Source organism: Pangasianodon hypophthalmus, chromosome 11 (assembly GCF_027358585.1).
Source record: "Pangasianodon hypophthalmus isolate fPanHyp1 chromosome 11, fPanHyp1.pri, whole genome shotgun sequence".
NCBI lineage: Eukaryota > Metazoa > Chordata > Actinopteri > Siluriformes > Pangasiidae > Pangasianodon > Pangasianodon hypophthalmus.
The window spans coordinates 3,837,929-3,858,768 of record NC_069720.1 but is presented as its reverse complement, the minus strand read 5'-3'; the positions used below and the strand labels follow the sequence as shown (position 1 = coordinate 3,858,768).

Here is a 20,840-nt window from a genome sequence, read left to right as displayed (position 1 = left end):
GTCTATCTGATGACAATAGGAAATAAGCTGATGTCTACTTGTTACTTTTTCAGTAACATGACTGAGTTACTGCTGCTTGTTGCTGGTGTGTGTAAACAGGGAAAGTTAGTGGCTTTAGCTTTTCTTAAGTGTAAAATTCAAGGAAATGGCATTCAGCCCTTAGAATTCCTACAGTGTTTGTGTTTTTCCTTTCTGGACTTCAGCAGCACCACACACACACACACACACACACACTCACACAAACACACACTCACAAACACACACACAAACACGCGCACACACAAACACACACAAGCACTCACAAACACACACAAACACGCGCACACACAAACACGCGCACACACAAACACGCGCACACACACAAAAGTACACACGCACACTCACAAACACACACAAGCACACACAAACACGCGCACACATACACACACTCACAAACACACACATGCACGCGCGCGCAAACACACTCACTCACAAACACACACACACAACACCCACCCACACACACACACACACACACACACTCACAAACACACACACACACACACACACACACAGGGCGGGACTTGGAGCGGAAAGTCGACACCGTTATAGCTGAACATCTTGAAAACAGCAGAAATATTCCGCAAGCAGCCGCTTTTTCTTCCCAGAGGAAGCCACAACTCCGCACTTCGGACCTGCTTTGTGCTGAAAATGGCTTCGTCTCCTCAGAAGTCTCCGTCCTCTCCGAAATCTCCGAGTCCCAGATCACCGCCCTCCAGGAAAAAGGACGACTCGTTCCTCGGAAAACTCGGAGGAACTTTGGCCAGAAGAAAAAAGGCAAAAGAAGGTGTGAGCAGCGGATTTCACTTTCACAGGCCTTTATTCCTCTCCATACACCTAGAACCCTGAGCTGAGTTCACTAGGCTCTTTAACTGTAGCTGTGTTAACCTAACCTGCTCAGGGCTCTCACAGGGATAACTCATTAATTCATTAACCCAAGTGTAGGGAAGTGGTTAATAATCTCAATCCCTGTCAAACCATACAATACTGCATTCATGTATTTACAGTAGAGTGTGTGATATGAATAGGATAAAATAGAATAGAGTTTAAAATAAAAACTAACTAATGGGACGTGATCAAATAATCATGTGATGGGTGATGTGATACAGCTCAACATGAAGCAGACGTGCTGTTACCACTCCGAAGTTGATTATTTTCCAATAAGGCCACACCCAGAAGTGTTTATTCCTCTTATACCGCAGCAGTTTCGCCAATTACAATTTTTAATTTATTAATGATATTTATATTCAATCCACAAAACGTTAGTTCCTGTTATCACTTACGTTACAGCAGCGATAAACAGTCATTTTGTTACTAGCCTCTAGTTTTTCTCTTTCTTGAAGTAAAAAAAAAAACAAAACACATCTTGTGATGTTTCTGAGAAAGCACAAAGTGTACATTGTGTCCTGAAGACTTTTGCAAGACTTTTATTGACTGTTACAAAGCACTGAGACTGGAGACTCCTTCCAAAAAAAATCTCCTTACAGAAATCTTGACCATACCGATGAATCTACTTTTCTTGTTAAAAAAAACACACTTTTTAAGTCGTTTTTATTAGGTTTTATGTGGCATTAATATAGAAATGAATGAATGCATTAATATAAAATTATGATTTGAGTTAAAGCAGGAACTACAGTCAGAGCTGTTGTTATAGAAAATTAATCAACACCTTCTGACCAATCAGAATTCAACAACGCTGTCGTATGATCAGTTTTGGTAGATATTGCGGATGTATTAGATATTCAACATGCATGATATTGTTATTATAAAAGATATGATGAGTATCGTTTTTGAAATATATAAACCGTGATAAAAGGTCTGGTATTTCATGTTAATCCTGGTCTGATAATGTAACAGGAACATGTCTTGTCATTGTCATAGTCATAGTCATAGTTAGAGCAACTCAGAGCCTAACACTGGTTTCTCATAACTTCACTCTCAGTTGCTCTGTGTAAGACGCACCCTCGTGAGTGTTTTCAGAAAGCCTGGCTTGAACCTTATATGGGAACATGCTGACTGCCGACCGTCACACTTACGTCCTGCATTACTGCTGAATGAAATGTTCTGTAGGCTGTGCTTTAACTTAAAAGCCTGCCTGTGACCACATCGTCCACGTGATTCGTAAGGAAATAAGTAGGCTAAAAGGGTCTGTTTGTAATTAGCTGTCTGTATCTTTCTTCTACTAAATAAATAAATATTAAGTGCTTTTTCTGAGTAAGCCATTCCAGCTCTTCAGCACTCTGTCCACACCTGAGCCCTAAGCACTCAAACCTGGGTCATGGAGGTGAACACAAATTACTTGTATTTATTTGATTCCATTGAGAGCCTCTTTGGTTCTGTATGGCAGAAATGTATTTAGTTATGAGTGCTGAGACATGCAGAATGTATCACAGAATAAGTGATGGTGAGAGAGACATGAGAGAAGCAAGCCAGCTTTTTTACACAGATGGGAAAAGAATCAGCTTATATCTTAGGCATTTGTCTTTTGCAATTTATTCGTTTCTACCCAATATTACACTATCAGAGTAATTAGAGTAGATCAGTCTTTTTCTCCGCAATAAAACTGGAGCTGAGCCAATCAACATATGAATCTGGAATGATTGGTGCTGGTGTTTTGAACTCCCCAATATTAACTGAAACCACCTGGAAGCCCCGCCCCCTTCCTCTCCATCTCACATGCGCTCAGAGCGATTGGGATCCGGCGTCCTCGCTTTCTGTCAAGGTAAAGGGAGAATATTTTGTCTTCATTAATATGAAATAAAATCTATCAATATATGTTTTAATTAGCAAACATTAAACAAGTATATATTTACCACCAGTTATTAGGGATATCACCATAATATTTTGGCAAAAAAAGGCCAAAAATGACACTTTCACATGAAAGAGAAGAAAGAACAAAGATTTTAACCTAAAAAGATTAAATTGGCCTACAGTGAAGTGTCCAATGTAACACTTTACATCAACAATTTATACATTCAGACTTATTAAAATAATTTAAACAGCAGCAGATCAGCAGTGAAAATGTCGACATTAGACAAACAATTTGTAAAAGAATAATATAGAAAATGTATTATGTTTTTTTTAATTGTCTACTGCGCATGACTGCAGAATCACATAAAAATCCACCCTACAGCTTTTTCATGATTTTTTCATGAGTTTTTGCGATTGCCGCTGCCAGCAAGCAGTTCCCGACTTCACAGCTGGTTACATTATTGCACCCTACTTTTCTTAAACCTAAAATGGTGGAAATGGACAATTTCCTGTCTTTGTTTCATCAGTCTGTCTTTGACTATCAGTCCTGGATGATTAAATTGTTTTTCAGAATGTTTAAAAATGGCTAGTACAGTTAAATGCTTATACAGTATGTTAGCCACAGTGACAGGCAGGTTTTGCCTTCTTGCCAGCATGCAGCTGAGCACAGTTCAGACAGTTGACGTAATGGGAGAAGCAAATAAAAACAGGATGTCGATGTGTCGAGGGATCTTGATTCCTGGCGGAATTTCTTGTAGGCATGTACAGAAACATGGCTGCAGTGATTGGACAAACAAACCAAGGATGAGTCAGGAGTTATTATAGAGGTGTGATATCAGCTGCCACAGATCTCTGATACACTGTTCATGTGCTGGTGTACACTGAGGTCAGTGTACAGTCAATGTAGAGAAATCGTTAAGCGTTCTTCACATTCAAACGTGTAGAAATCAGAAACCGCCGCACTGGATTACAAACTGGCCAAACTGGGTGATAATTTGTTTTTATCAGTGGGATTTCTGAAAATTTGATGTGGATATTTGTTTAAGTGAAACTGAAACACTGATTTTTTCAAACCATATTGGAAGTAGATGAGTTCAAAATACCGTATACAGCATTAATACATACTATTTCTCATAGTAGTACGCAGTAATGTGTAGTATATGAGAATTATCATTTGGCAGCCTATACAATCAAATTCATTTTAGTATGTCATTACTTCGGAATTAACTTTTGTGTTTTCACAGTGACCCAAAAAGTGTTATGTTTAGTGATTAAAGCCAAACATAATGCAATTAGATGTGAGTATGAAGCCAGTATTAAGTTGTTATAGCCTGTAAGAAAAAAAAAAACTTTTAAAAACAATTGAGAAAAACGTAAGTATTATTATAATAATTTCTAGAAATATTTATATACACTGCAACAAATTCAACCATAAATGTACACACAGATTTAACTATGAAGTAAAATTTTCTTGAACAGAAAGAAAAATACTCAAATATTTTGTGTTTCTTTGTGTATTTTAGTGTATTTGTACTGCTGCAATCATTCGTGCTGTTTTACTCGGAATGCAAAAATGGTCACCACAACCAGCGACCTCTAAATGCAGGTCAAGATCAAGTACAAAACAAAATAACATTACATCTTGTAATACTTAGAACTAAAAGCAATAAAACAGCTAAATTTGTGGTACAGAAACGCTGTTCCATTTGTTTATCGTTACCTCAGTTTACATCCCATCGCTCATGCATATGTATTTATTTGCATTTGTAAATCAGCCCTCTATACAGAACCAAAGTGAGTAACTGATGGCATCATGGGAACATTTTTGCTACTTGGTCTGTCTGTTTCTTATTAAAACGTGATACTTGTTCTTGTTTCCTTGCTGTGTCAGTGATTGTGGAATGTTGAAGTGAACTCAGCTGTGAAGTGTTTAGCCTGCCGAGGGAATAGGGCATGGTCATGATCGCCATGACTCCTTCTCTACATTCACTCATTCATTTTATACATTTAGTACATTGAATCGTTTGTGTAGAAATTGGGAATTTAATATTCAGTTTTTTCTCCTCACTCTCACAAATGGGCATTTGGGACATTTTAAAATTCTCTGACGTTGTTTCTCCCATTTTTCTTCTGTAGCAAACCTCCCCTTTTTCTTCCCCTTTTTCTTTCTTCTCGCCACGCTTCAGGTGCAAGCTTGAGGTCATGCAGTGCAATGTTTATTGGTCACAGTAAATACGGAGGAATAATAGCGCAATTCTTAATGCAACAGTTCAATAGTGCATTGAGAAGCAAATCAAGTTTGTGATTTTAATACAATGTTTTTGTGCAGCCCTACAAACAGCCAGAATCTCTCAACCAATCAGAACAGACATTGGGCCAGAAATGATAAATGATAATGATAAACATGATATCCAGTGAAATTAGAAAGGAGGCAAACTTTCATTTAAATAAATAGCGTGATAAATATCTTTAGTCTAGTGCAGTTCTGAGATTAACCTGTTAGATATTCAGATTTCTGCTCACCGAACTATGTATTCTATACATTTTTTTCAAAAATATATTTAATGAATAGAATTCACAAGGAGAGAATTTTAGTATTACAACGACATACAGACATGGATATTAAAGTGACAATGTAGGCAGTTTTCCTGAATAATTTCTGAGGTATTTTGCTAAAATATGTAGCGTATTGAATTTTTTTTTTCTGTATCGCCCAGTTTTAGAACTCTATATTCATATTTGGATCAAATTGCACTGTTTACAGTTAGATCATATGCAGCATTCACGAGGCCTGACACATCAATTTGAATGATAAAAAAGCCTTAAAGTGCTTCTGCTTTGTGTTTGGTTGCCTGCGATACCGATTATGGAAAGATGTGCATCGATCGCAAGGCTGAATCGTAGCTCTTTTGTTAACCCAGACGTGTTCAAGCCTGAATGCATAGCATTAGATGTGGCACTCTGAGCAGACTCCCTCTGCTAAAACCAATACCACATCACTGACCACTAATGATGAGAGGCACAGCCTAGTACAGAGCATACTGCTGCGAGATGGTGTGTCTGCTACTCTCTGTTAGCTGCCCTTATTATAATGAAACATGCAGAAACAGCATGATGTAACCATCTGTTGAAAGCTGATGAAAGCAAAATCCCAAAATGGTCAATGAAAACCCAGAGATGCTTGTGGTTTAATGTAATGTTGGGTGTTGTAATAATATTAGGAGTGTAGCCGATCCCAAAGGACAACGTCTTATCATTTATTGATGCTCTTTACAGTTTCTGAGCTCCAAGAAGAGGGCATGAATGCAATCAACCTGCCCCTGAGTCCCACTCCGTTCGAGCTGGATCCTGAGGACACCATGCTGGGTAACATTGCAGTGTCAGAGTGAAAAATCTCAGTTTCTCTCTGTTTTCTCTTGCAATACCACTACATCTTCTGGCTAAATTAGCAGGTTTAATTATGCTAGTTTACTCAATTTCGAATACTACAGAGGTAGTTTACATCTAAAAGACTGCTTAATAAATACAGAGTGCGTTGCCAGGTTGGTTTGAATGATCTCAAATGAATATTAACTGTCTAAAAAAGTACTGTGTGAATCCTTATTTTTAAAGAGGAGAATGAAGTCCGCACGATGGTCGATCCCAACTCCAGAAATGACCCTAAACTCCAGGAGCTCATGAAGGTCTGTTGGCTTTGTTGTAGTGAATGAACTTTATCATAACATACAACCTGAATGTAAATTGCTCAGACAGATTCATTACTTACTCACAGCAAAATCCCCAGTGTGGATTTAACAGCTAGAGCGTTATTTCACAAATTTATCATTTGTGTCCAATTGAACATATATAATAATTGTAGGTGTTAATTCAGCACTGGGGTTTTTCCTGTGTGATAAGAACTGTCACAGGATCTTATAACAACTAAGATATAACAACTTATCCTACAGCACTTTTGAATTCTCGATTCTGATTGGTCAGAAGGTGTTGATTTATTTTCTATAACAGCAGCCACAACATCTTTTCAAACTGCTGCATCACAGGGCAGCATAACACACTCAGAGGAAAGCGCTATCTGCCCTCTTCTGCATACATAACCTCTCAAGCACTCATGATTGGCTAGTGTCTTTCTGATTGACAGGGAGGAGAGAGTATAAGATCCCTCCCACCCAGAGAGCACAGCCACTTTTGCTCCCTAGACTAAGACAAAACATTTCTTGTCTTATTAACATCAAGAGAAGAGCAGAAAGAGAGGCTGGTTATAGCTGTTATAAACTTGTTTTACGGATGTTCCCCAACATTAAATGCTGTCCTTTAATAAATAAAAAAATGTGTAATTGTTGGCAAATCGTTGTGGTATAATAAAAAAACTTTTTTATGTGGTATATAAAAAAGCTTTGTGACTTAGCACACATCTTCGTGTTTTATTCGTTACATAGTTTAGTGAGAATTAACCACGTGGATTGAATGGCTGTGAAGCTAACACACACATGACCTCTGACACAGGTGCTGATCGACTGGATCAATGATGTTTTAGTAGGAGAACGAATCATCGTCAAAGATCTAGCTGAGGACCTTTATGATGGACAGGTTCTTCAGAAGCTCTTTGGTAAAAAAAAAACCTATTTTTGGTGCAGCACTCAAAAAAAAACCCTCTTATTTTCACTTTTCTTTGAGATGTGAAAGGAAGCCTGTTATTTTGTTATTGTTTGTTTAGAGAAGCTGGAAGGAGAGAAGCTTAATGTCGCTGAGGTTACACAGTCCGAGATTGCCCAGAAGCAGAAGCTTCAGACTGTCCTGGAAAAGATCAATGACACACTCAAAGTGTCCTCCAGGAACATCAAATGGAACATTGACTGTAAATAGATTCATGTTTCGGATTAATCAGTTGCAGCATGTCTGCTCAGGTTTTTGTCTGGTTTAATGCTGAAGACCAACACTGTGTGTAAAAACTGGTGTTTTGTCTAATTAGGTTTGTTAGTTTAAGCCTTTATATTATAATGTTGCCTTATCTTTACTGTTTTTCTCAGCAATTCATGCCAAGAGCATAGTCGCCATACTTCACTTGTTGGTGGCTCTGTCTCAGCACTTCCGCGCTCCAATCCGACTCCCAGACCATGTGTCTATACAAGTAGTTGTGGTTCAGGTACTCAGTTGGCATTTCTTATATGATTTCTTATATGACTTGTTAAAAGTTTTGCAGTATCTTGGCACATTAAAGCTATGCTAATGGGAATCTATTTTCTTTTACTTTCTCATAATTTACTTACGTTTTGTCTCTTCCCAGAAACGTGAGGGCATCCTTCAGTCTCAGCAGGTCTTAGAGGAAATTACTGGCAACACCGAGTATGTCATTACTGTTGTATTTTTTTCCAGTCAGTAACTGGCCACAGCTGTGCAAGTGAAACTGAATCTGCTGATATCTTCCAAAAGGACAAATTAGATTCTCCAGGGGAAAAAAATGATGGGTAGCGAAAGATTGAGAAAAGGGTGACAAACAGCTGAACGTTGCAATATATCCCTCGAATTAATATTTATTGCTAATTTTTGGAAATGGTGGGAAATCAGCCTGTCTGATTGTTGGAACCTGAAAGTGTCTGCAGAGTTGAAAAGTGAGAAACACGCAGTGACATGCCAGACCCTGGGGAAGGAGCAGGGGAGTGGTGTGGAGCTGGATCTCCTTGCTGATGAGCAGCTTTGTGGCGAGATGGGCCCAAGCACCAGCGCTCTGCTCCTGCCAGCTTTCCACTGCTGCCGAGCTCTGATTAATAGCGCTCCAGCAGGCACAAATCAACTGCCCAGATAGGGGCAGGCTCAGGGCTTTTGGCTGCTGCCTGGCATGTGGGCAGCAGCTGCCGTGGCATGCCTCTGCCCAGGCAGATTTGAGCGTGAAGACGAGGCGCTGGTAGGCAGATGTCCACCAGGCCAGAATCCTAAAATCTAGCTCTGTTTGATTGTACCTTTACTTGGATAACCTTTTTTTTTTTTTGCCTTTTTTGGGCTCCCTTACTTTAATATTATATTGTGCCATATAATAAGGTCCTTACATTTCCCTGAATGTTTTCATCTTAATCTGTCACTGTTTGATCGTCTCATTTTAAACTGAAATGTTTCTTTTGTTTTCTTTCAGGGCACTTTCTGGAAGGCATGGTCTGTATCACACATGATTAACAGAAACATCTCATTGGGCTGTATTCAGAGACGACTACTGAAGTCCCAAAGTTAGATAAATATTTAACATGGGGATAGTATTCAGACTCGGGTTACACTCCCACTTAAGTCGATTTTCTGTGTGTAGTTCACACCTCCCAGGATTAATTTGGTTTAATTTAACAATATGGCTTCCACCCCCATTATTTGGCAGCTTATAAAATAGCACTTGATCTAGCACATCCTATTATGTAGCATTTTTTATACTGCGTATTTTTAATTTTTAATTGTGTGTACAACTTAATGCAGCCATGTGAACTTTATAGGCCATGAATCAATGTATGCATAGGATGAAGAGGATTAAATACAGAAATACCTAAAGTATTTTAGTAATTTGAAAACTCAAAATAGCGATTTATCATACTTTAAATCGCTATTTTGAGTTGTCAAATTAATAAAATACTTTAGGTATTTCTGTATTTAATATTGGCCTCTTATGGCATTTCATAGCTTTTTTTTAGTACATTCACAGCCCAAAATCTACATTTCAGCATGACATATTATGGTTACCTCAAACTGTCTGATAGTGGACATAGACTTCTACTGGCTCGAGTTGATATAGTGCAAGAAAAATGTCAATTTCTGAATCGCACATACAGAGACATACCTCTGTTTTATTCAGAGTCCGTCCCGTGTGCACAGTTCTTGCTCAGCTCTCTGAATAGCCTGTAATTTATGTCTGTAGTTACGGCTGAGGTCTGCGCCATTTCTGTATTAACTCCTAGCTACTATTGAACTCTGAGTACAGCCCATAAACACCAATGCAAAACTAAATGTAAATGTCTCTATTAACACCGAAGAAGAATAAACCAATCAGTCTGTTGTTTCACTTCCACACACAGAGCGTGATGCGTTCGACACCTTGTTCGATCACGCACCAGACAAGCTGAACGTGGTTAAAAAAGTAAGTGTGTTTAGTTCATTAGAATTCATTAACAGATGTCATATCTGACGGCTATTTTAAACCATATGGCCTCTCTTCCAGACTCTCTTGACATTTGTGAACAAGCACTTAAACAAGTTGAATCTGGAGGTGTCTGAGCTGGACACACAGGTAACGTCTGACCAAATGCCTAGCATCCAGTGTCAGAGAATATATAATGATCTATATTGATCTATATTCATCATTTTCTCTATAATCGTTAGTTTGCTGATGGTGTGTACTTGGTTTTGCTGATGGGGCTCCTGGAAGGATATTTTGTTCCTCTCTACAACTTCTTCCTCACCCCAGACAATTTTGACCATAAGGTACTGCTATTAATTCTGTTTATTGCACCAATCTGTCTGATCATGCAGTATGCCTAAAGTGCAAACGTCTGTATACTCGTTTAAAAGTATTCTTCCTTATGTTTGAATTGTTTTGGAATTCTGCTTTTTGCAGATAAATTATAAAACAGAGATAATGTTTTCGTTTTCATATAAAAACCATGGGGGATGCCAGCCTTTTCAATCAACTGCATTACTGGCAAGAAAAGGCTTGCTAAAGTGCTTTGTCTGTTCAACTAGCTGTATATTCCAGGAGGGTATACTGTAAACCTTCACTAATGCAGTTATGGCTCCTGAGTGGCACAATAGAAAAGCATTCACTGTATCACCAGGAGATCGCAAGTTCCAATCCCTATAGATGCCACAGCTATTCAAGAGAGCGTAATCGGTGCGGCTTTCTGAGTGGAAGGAACGGTGTTGATCTCTCCCCTGTCAATCAGAGTGTTATTAACCAATCGTTTTCATCTGTGAGCTCATGTAGGCAGACAGTGTTTTCCTCTGACTGAGTTTAGCTGCCCTGTGATGCAGTATGAGCAGCAATTCACAAGGATGCAGTGGCTGCCTTCATGTTAGCCCTCACTATCCCTGGTTTGTAGCGGTCATGTGATAGGGGAGAGCTAGTTAGTGGGTGGGATTGAGGAAATTGGTAGAATAAACAGCCATCACCCTCATTCTTTGGAAGATCATGAAGTCTTTGTTAGTCATACAAACCATGTCAAAGAGAGGAAGAGAACAATCATGTACAAAGGTCAAAGACAAAATGGTTTCCTTAAACAGCAAGGAAACAAAAAAAGGAAAAAAACATTTATTCCACAAAGACTGTTTTGTGGAAGTTTTAGCAATTATAATACCACACTTAATGAGCCAGTATCAGGTGTTAGTCTTTAGAGATAAAGAAAATTATCTGTGTGATAGTATCCTACATGTATTTATTTGAATGCATTATGGAATTCAATTGCAAACACCATATTAATCATCTATATGTTTTTTTTTTTTTTCAAAAAGCTGAAAAAAATGTAATATATTCTATATAAAATTTATTTATGCTTATTCACATGAAGTAAAATTAATTTAAGTTTTGGAGTTAATTTAATAGTGAACTAAATCCTTTGGACCTTACCATATTTGGTGATTCTTTCAGTATTTTGCTTTTTTTGTTGTTGTTGAAATGTACGGTATAGCACTTTGAACTGGACTGAATGAATGTAGACTCAGAGACTTTCTATGACTCAGAATGTGCAATCTATCACTTCAAATGTATCATATTCAATAGTGTATGTATGAATCCAAGGACACACATCCTCTGGAAGAAGCTGATGACTAGATGTACTAAAAGTATGGTCGATGCCACAAATCATTTATGCTCTTAACTTCTAATAAGATAGTGAAGGTTTGTATTTCTGTATTGTAGGTGCACAACGTTTCATTTTCCTTTGAGCTGATGCAAGATGGTGGTTTGGAGAAGCCAAAACCAAGGCCCGAGGGTTTGTGTCAATGTTTTCTTACGCTATTTACATCAGTCTTAAAGTCATCAAGCAAAATACATCCAAAACACTGCGACTTGTTTTAGAAGCCTGAACATTCTGTAAAATGTTAAGCCGAGTTACCTGATGACGCGCAACCACAGTTTATGGTAGTAATAATTATTGCCATGTGTATCGTTTCACTATTATGACTTTCTTGAACATGGCTCCACTCTAATGACTGGGAAGCTAATCACTGTGTGGGCTGCAGTTATTTGGACTTCACCGGTAAGCATTTGTAAGCGAACACAGCTTGATCCAGGATATTAAGACACTAAGGCTCTGATTTGCTAAAGATATATGTGTATAAAAACATGTAAAATCTTGATAGTGTGTGAAATAATATGACTGAAGGGCAGGTATTAAAATTGTGTATACCTGCGTCCACCGTTTGAACACAAATTGATTATTTTATTAAAGTTTCTTGAAATCATGTGTCATTTTCACAAAGTAATTATAATGTTTTTCTTGTTAATATTACTGCAGTAAAGTTGGTTTTATACTAGATATTTATACTATATACTAGATTTTATACTAGCATTATTTATACTATAATGCCTATGACAACACCTATGATATCCTTGGGTTGGTTTTCATCCCTTGTGTGTTCTACTGCTCTGCACTTAACACAGTTTATATATGCACATGCGAAGAAATGCTGTAGAGCAAAGATACCTTCAAAAATAATGAAATTAAATGTTTCTACATTTAAAAAAAGCTATAAAGAGCAGTAAACAGTAATAAATGAAACAAAGCCAATATTTGATGTGATGATCCTTTGCTTTAAAAAAAAAAATAGTAGTCTCAGGTACAGTTAATGTAGGTTTATAAGGAAATGAGCTGCAAGTGTTACTGAGCATCTTGCAGAAGCAGCCACAGTTCTTCTGGAGACTTTGACTGTCACACTTGCTTCTTATTTTTGCAGCGAAACCCAGCAGCCTTCATTATGTTTTTTTGTCTGAAAAGTGTCTCTTATGTAATATGCTTCTTTCTTTACTGACATACAATATATGTATATATATATATATATATATATATATATATATAGATATAGATATACAGATATATATACAGATCTCAGATAGCTATGGGCGTGGGGGAGGTGAACCCTTCTCTCTGCGGTGTCGGTAACATTGTCTGGGTTTCGTAGATATCTTTTACCGTATAATTTCTTTGAGCTCATCTCTCTGTTTTTAAGTCGCCTACATTTTATTGCATAGCAATAGCTACATAAGTGATTCCCTATTGAGTGAAAGGCAGAACACCACTCATTTTTTCCCGCCAGCTGCTCCTCCCTCTGTGTTTTCTCTTTTCAGTTGTTTCACATTCTTGTGGGCTCTGCTAACAGGCTAACAGAGCTTGTGGCTAACATTTGCTGCTAAGTGTCAGAGTTAGAGCTGGTACTCCCACTACATACCACACTCTGTTAACTGCTGAGTCTGCTATTCTTAGCTGACTGCTAATTCTTGCTAATTCACAGCTTTTTGTTTGGGCATGGGTATTCCCTCCATACAAATGTGGGTTGGATTTCCCCCAGAGTCCACATTGTACCGAGTAGGCAGCCGCTGCTAACCATGCTACAGGATGCTTATACAAACAATGTCTTAATCTCTTGAAAAACCACAATGCCCATCAGCTATTTACCCAGTGCCTTAGTGTTGACAATCTTAAGGAAGCTGTGTCTGCTTCAGACATCCATTCAGACATTCAGACAACTCCTGTGTTGACAGCGTAATGATGTCAGTACAGACACAACATGCTTGGCTGGCAGTTTTGAATCTTGGCTCAGAGCTGAATCTGGCCCAAAAGCCTCAGTCTAAACAGGCTGTTGGTTGTAAACGCCCAAGCCCGGTGACAGCTGATAAGCATTGAAGCCCAGAAAGCAGTCTGAGTTGCTCTCTAGACAAATGACTCTCATGGCAGCAGACATGGTTTAGCTGAAATCAGTGATCCAGCAACTGAGACCACGTAACTCGGAGGTTTGCATTCTTCAGCATAACCCTCCTTATAACTCAGTGGCCAGTAATCCTTCTCTTGTGTGGAAGCTAAGTCTACAGCTGTATCTGGGAGGTTCCTTCAGGCTGATGATGACCTAACAGGTAAATCATCAGTTTCAACTCCTCCAGTCTCTGCAGCATCTGGGAAAGGATTCTGGTTCTTTTCCTGCCAGCTTGCATGTACCTATGGCAGGCTCAAAAGAAGCTGTGGCAGCCACCCTGAAGATCACAAGGGTGCACCTCAACCAACAAAATCAAATCCATTTTTCTGCACTGCAACTGTGACCACAAAGCTTTCCATACCACAGTGCAAAGACCTTTTTACTCTATGGAAGATTCAGCAACTAGGTCACAAAGTCCTACTTCTGGCCTCAAGATGGTTGTCAGGACCTTGGTTTCCACTGCTGCTTTCATTTGTTGCAAGAATATCTTGGCAGCTTCCTCCACAAGTAGATCTGATGTCCCAGATGGATATTGAGTATCTGTGGGTTTGGCCCCTCTGACTGAATTGCTGAGGAATGAGGACTGAGATGTAGCAATCCAAGAAACACTTCTGAATGCAAGAGCCCCTAGCACATAGGGCTGTATTTCCTTAATTGGAAACTGTTCTGCAAATGGTGGTCATTTATCAACAGTACCCTGTACATTTTCCACTTCCTAGGTTCCATCTACCCTGAAGGTGTTTGTGGCAAAGATTGCAGCTCACCACAACTCCATGGATGGCATATCTCAATGGGGTCCCATAGGCTTATTACTAACATTAGACCAGGGGCAAGGTGCCACCATCTGCCATGGTCTTCTAGGAGCCTCCCATGGCACATACCTTGTTGTGTTGGTGTCTCTTAAAGCCTCCTTGAAGGTGACTTGCTGTGGCCTGTCCATGGCTTGTGATGTCTTTTAGATAGCTATGCTGTCTTCAAACCAGCGTTTTAATTTCTAAGACACTCCACTGGGTAGTGGACATGTAGCCCCTACGACAACCTGCCACTGTACAAGAAGCATCCCCTCTTAATGGGCCTTATTTATAGGTGTACCCCTCCAGTAAGTCTGTACCGCTGCTACCTGGGTGTCACCAGATTTTCGTCAGATTTGACAATTCATATTGTCAGGGCAGTCCTAGGATGTTCCTAGGATGAATCCTGTTCCCCCATGAGATCGTTGGCAGAATTTATCCAGTTGTTATACACCACCCCTGGGAGTTCGAAGTTGTCAGATAGAACAGTAGTTACATATAGTATGTAACTGTGGTTTTATGAACTCTGTATAACTCTTCCTTGGTGGAAGCTGCGATGGTACCGGCAAGAACGTTCTAGGTATTGTTGATTGTTGTAGGATAGCATGCATGCATATCTCCTCAGTTGATTATTCACCACCCTGAGGTACAGAGATCCACATTTACATATGTAACTAGTATTTTCTTTACATATACATCAAGAACAGAATGGCATCTACAAAGTTTTCATTTAAATTTATATTGTATTTTGAACAGTATTTTCAATGAACATTATCACATTGAATCTGTTTGAGATCCAAATTCACTATGGCTATCACTATCGAGAACATTTTGCAAAAAAAAAAACTCATTTAAATATTGTTTTCACGCCCTGTTTTGTAAAGTCCCCAGAACACGCCCCCAGCTCTGTTTGCTCTATATCAGATTGTACATGCAAATTAGCTTCTTTGTTTAGGATCTTAGTAAATCAGAGCCTAAGAGTTATATTTACATGTATTCAGTTAGCAAATGCTTTTATTCAAAACACTTTACCATGACTTACAAGTGAGGCACTTGAGAGTTAAATGTCAAACAATGGCTTTCTGCTCATCGACTGAACTCACAGCATTCTATTGAAGCATAACCTTAACCTATCTACATTTTTTTTTGTCTTCACAGACATTGTCAACTGTGACCTGAAGTCCACATTACGTGTCCTCTACAACCTCTTTACCAAGTACAGGAACGTGGAATGAAGTCCTGGTCCAGTACTCACTTCGGAAATGGCATCCTTATCAGTATTAGCCGAGTTTTTTTTTAATTATTGTACTTGTGGATTATTATTTACAGTGTTCAGTATTATTTCAGTATTCAGTATTTTTTGAGAGTCTGCTCTGTATTTATCCAACATGCTATGAAATCTTAATATTTTCATTTTAGTTTACACAGTGATGGAGGATTGAGTGATGAAACAAATAGTGGGATAATGCTAAGTGTGTTTCTTATTTTTTATATTTCATCCATTTTCTTTTGGCTTTTTAATCTGAAGTGATTATCAGAGTTGTTGCAAATCATGTCTTCCAATCAGGCTCACCATCCAGTATCATTTCCAGGCCCAGGATAAAGCCTGTTTTTGAACAACATATTTCGATCACATAGGTCTGTTCCACATATCAGTGTCTGTCATGTGTCCTCATCTGGACTGGGCCCTGGACAGCTTCTCCAGTTCTCCCTTTGTGACGGCCACACTGCTTCCAGTTTTGTAGATTTTATCACTTAATATGACGGAGAACGAAGAAATAAATAACAGCAAGGTCTTTTACTTTTTATTTTAAATTGTTGCATGGAGTTTGGGATAGAGGAATCTGTCTTGCTCTCTATTAAGTGAACAGACCAAATTATCTAGTTCAGGCACTTCATTGTGCTGTTGAATAGGCTTCAATGTTTTTTTCTGCTTGTATGAAACTTCTATAGATCTGAAGCAAACAGACATGAAATTGCCTTCTCCACCCCCAAGGCAATCATAGAATTCAAACCATAAGCAGACGATTGCTACTAGTTTGTAAGAATGCAATGTGGCTATTCTGGAAAAAAAAAAGGATTCCTTCGTGCAGTTTAATGTGAAGGTCGGAGCGATCGTTTGTTTCACTGTTGAGGTTTGAATGCAGTGTGTGGGGCCTGACGGGCTGAGATTTTCCTCTCAATTCCTGTCGCGAATTCCTGTCCTTGTGCTCTCCTCATTCACCACTGACCATTTTGTGTGACTGTCCTGTGTGTACTTTTGAACGAATGGAAGAGGAATAAATTGATCTTGATCGCTCAGTCACACTTAATAACTTTCAGACCAAAGGCTGCATTTTATTTAACCCCTCAAACAAAAGGCTCGCTTAAGGCAGAGGCAATGTTTCATTTTAATGGCTCAGACCGGCAGTCTTCATCCTGCAATAAAGTTGCATGATGAAATCTGGGTTTAGTTACTGAAACAGTGGAAGGGAAGCTCTTCTGAAAAGCAGAGGTCACATTTTCTTCTGTGTGTAATGGTGCAGCACTGCACAATTGGACCCAACAAAGGTTATAATGGAGGTCAAGGGATAATAGAAAATGTGGATCTTTTAGGGTGCGCTTCTCTTTGTGTGATTCATTGAAGACCTCCATGTTTCATCAGTTGTGTATTTTTAATTTGCAGATTTTTTTTTGTCTGGCTTCAGGCACCTAACAAGCTGAATAACTTAATTAAGCAAAGTTGTGTGTTTATGTGAGACACCTGTGACTGAGTCACACTTTCACGCAGGTTTTGTGGAACTAAAATACTGGCCCAGATGAATTGCAGGCTCCGGTGCCAGCCTGTAAGCTCTTTTTTTTTTTTTCACACTTACAAATTGCACACTTTTTATCCCAAAATACACTGTCAAAAGAAGCATTTTTGGAAAAAAGTACACACTGCCTGTCATATTCTTTGGGCCCCATTAAGAGCCAGCTGTGTTAAATGTGAATTTCACTGTTAGTGCCATCTCCGACAATGGTCTTTTCGATAAAAACCTTTGTTCTGCTACATTTTCTGACCCATTATATGACTGGAGCCGGGGGGGAGATTAAGAGCCGAGGGCGTCTTCATCACTCGGCTGCCTCTGAGAGCCTAAATAACAGCGAAGACCACCTGTGTAATTGTCCAGCGCTAGGGTGTCCTGAATAGCCATTAGCTTCCCTACTGCAATTACCTTTCCTCTGGTCCCCTTCATGACACCAAGTGCAGCCGAGAGCTCTAGAGAACCTAAACCCCACTGTTTACTCCCAAACACAATGGCTGAAACAGAGTGTCTCATCCAGGCTGATATTGATTTGTGCTTAAGATTCGGGTCATTACGAGTAATTGATTCCTCCATTGCGTCCTCTTAACATGCCTCGGGAGTGCGTTTACACCTGCATGGATTACAAAGTTCTGATATTTTCTATAAAATTGTAAGACCAAGAAAAAAAAAGAGTCAGAAACATTCATATGAGAATAAGTACATTGTCACTGCTACTATGGGAAATCTCTACTATGGGAGCTATGAACTCTGTATTATGGGAGCTATAAATAAGCAGTTATAACGTAATTTGGTCTGAATATTATTTAAAGGTGCAGTTTGTAATTTTTTAAACATTTTTCTGGGGGGGGGGAGGGTTTACAGGGCTTAGTGGTTAGCACAGTTGCCTCACACTGGCAAGCGTTGTAGGTTGACTGGCATTTCCAAATTGTCTGTAATGTATGAGTGGGTTTGGGTTTGTGTGTGTGTGTGTGTGTGTGTGTGTGTGTGTGTGTGTGTGTGATTGTGCTCTGTGACGGGTTGGCACCCTGTCCAGGGTGTGTGCTGCCCTGTGCCCCTGAAATTAGCTCCGCCCTCCAGGTGTGCTCAGCTGCCCCTTTTCCTCAAAAGGCAATCCAAATGATCAGTTGGGAGAAATACGAAGGCATGTCAATCCTTTCACTGTAATTATAATTTGACTCGCAGGCAGCAGATAGCAGTAAAAATCACAAACTGTGCCTTTAATGGATATGTTATTTAAAATTTTATCTCAATATAAGAGCTTTTATAATTGTTGATTAACTTGTGATAAAATATGCAGATTTTTATTCAAAATAAAACTGATTTGAGAAAAAACATTGGTATCACATGCATTGATGTATTGAAGATATCATTTCTGTAGATGTTGCATATCCTTAATTTTCCTGATATATTAAAAATACGTTGAGACTTATAAGGTTCTTTCTGACAATCCTATTATTCTGAGATATTAAAATCTTTTATACGAGAGCACTTTTGAATATCCAAACTTGATTGGTCAGAAGGTGTTTTAATTTTCTATAACAGCAGCTCTGACAGTAGTTCCAGCTGTAATTCAAATCAGATTTATATTAATGCGCCAGTTCTAAGACATTATTGTTTCTATAAATAAATTAATTATAAATTAATTATAAACAGGTTTCAATAACATGTTATTTCACAAAGAAAAATGTATAATTGTTGATACACTATATGGCCTAACGTTTGTGGACGCGTGACCATCACACTCATATGTGGTTCTTTTGCCACAAAGTTGAAAGTACGCGATTGTATAGAATGTCTTTATATGCTATAGCATTACAATTTCCCTTCACTGGAACTAAAACCTGTTCCAGCATGACAATGCCCCTGTGCACAAAGTGAGCTCCATTAAAACATGGTGTGTGAAGGTTGGAGTGGAAGAACTTGAGTGTCCTGCACAGAGCCCTGACCTCAACCCCACTGAACACCTTTGGGATGAACTGGAACACCGACTGCACCCCAGACCTCCTCACCAACATCAGTACCTGACCTCACTAATGCTCTTGTAGCTGAATGAACACAAATCCCCACAGCCACACTCCAACATCTAGTCTAAAGCCTTCCCAGAAGAGTGGAGCTTATTATAACAGCAAAGGGGAATAAATCTAGAATGGGATATTCAACAAACACATATGAGTGTTATGGTCAGGTGTCCACAAACTTTTGGCCACATAGTGTATATTGATGTTTTCTGTTAGGAGATGTTTAACATCTATGGAAGGAGTTTCCAGTGTCAATGCTTTGTACAAGTTTTCCAACATGTTAAGCATGACATGATAAGCTGAGGCTTTTTTTAAATAATCTTATTAACTATGAGAGAGAGAGAGAGAGAGAGAGAGAGAGAGAGAGAGAGAGAGGAGCGTCTGCTGAGGGAATGACTGGTTATAGCTGCTATAAAATTGTCTTGTGGATGTTCCACAATATAAAATATACCTATGGTTAAAAGACATGATGCGTCTTCCATTAATGAATTTAAAATATTAATCTTTGGCAAATTTCCATGGTATAAGAGCAATTAAACACTTCAGGACACAGTGTTATTGGAAAATAATCAACTTTGTGGTAGTAATGCTAAATGTCTTTGTGTTTTATTCCTCACATAAGGATGTAAATCTCAGTAAGGTTAGCAAATACAACTTTTTAATTGTATATTTTTATACTTTTAATGAAGATTTTTTGCTTCTCACATATATTCAGCTGCACAACTCATTTTTGTCTTTTTTTTTTTTTTTTTTAAAGCAAAACAATGTCAGATTTATAACCTTATAATTTGAAGGTCTTGACATGAAGGCAAGTATGTAAATGTATATAATTTCTAATATATGTAATATACCACCTTAATGTGGTTTGTGGCTTTCAGCCTGCATACACTCTTCCCTCCCATATCCTCCTCGCTCTGAATCATACACAGTCGTTAGACCCAAGTACATCTTGATCAGACCCGTCCGTCAGACTTTTTCTTCCCCCTCCTATATCATTGGAACAATAGCGGAAACAGACTCATATGTGTGTGTGTGTGTATGTATATATATATATATATATATATATATATATATATATATATATATATATATATATATATATATAGTTTTATTTATAGCTGGTCCACAGTGTGGGATTGTTCCGACCACATGCCTGTGAGTGCCAGGACGACCATCAAAGGCAGCAGAGATCCATATCTTCAATCACTGCATTACAGAATTGAGTTAAAGAGACATTTAGTGCGCAAACATTTGGACATCAAAACCCTCGCCTGTTGCCTGGAGACTACTGTTCTTCCTGGGTTTTGGGTAAAGTGTAGCAATGGGTGGTTTCAATGACCTAGTTCCATGCTGAGTTCTAAGATAATTTCACATTTGTAAAGAACAAGACTTGCATTTTGTGTTCACACTGTCAAGTCAGCACACTGTTTGCTTCAAATTTATTCATTTAGTGAAAAGGGGAAAAAAAGCAACATTGAAGCTTCTTGTATTTCCCTAAATTCAAATAAACCTGACAT

At 38.6% G+C, this 20,840-nt stretch overlaps 1 protein-coding gene across 1 annotated transcript; it reads left to right on the top strand.

Annotated features, from left to right (window-relative positions):
• Nucleotides 1-400: 400 nt before the first annotated feature.
• On the top strand, nt 401-18,737 carry parvab (parvin, alpha b). Its single transcript, XM_026930511.3, has 13 exons — nt 401-826; nt 6,067-6,156; nt 6,403-6,473; nt 7,294-7,396; nt 7,505-7,645; nt 7,818-7,933; nt 8,075-8,133; nt 8,918-8,937; nt 9,840-9,901; nt 9,983-10,051; nt 10,144-10,245; nt 11,675-11,747; nt 15,675-18,737. Exons 1-13 carry the CDS (start codon nt 691-693, stop codon nt 15,749-15,751), a joined length of 1,119 nt encoding a protein of 372 aa, XP_026786312.1. The 5' UTR covers nt 401-690; the 3' UTR covers nt 15,752-18,737.
• The last annotated feature ends 2,103 nt before the right edge of the window (nt 18,738-20,840 follow it).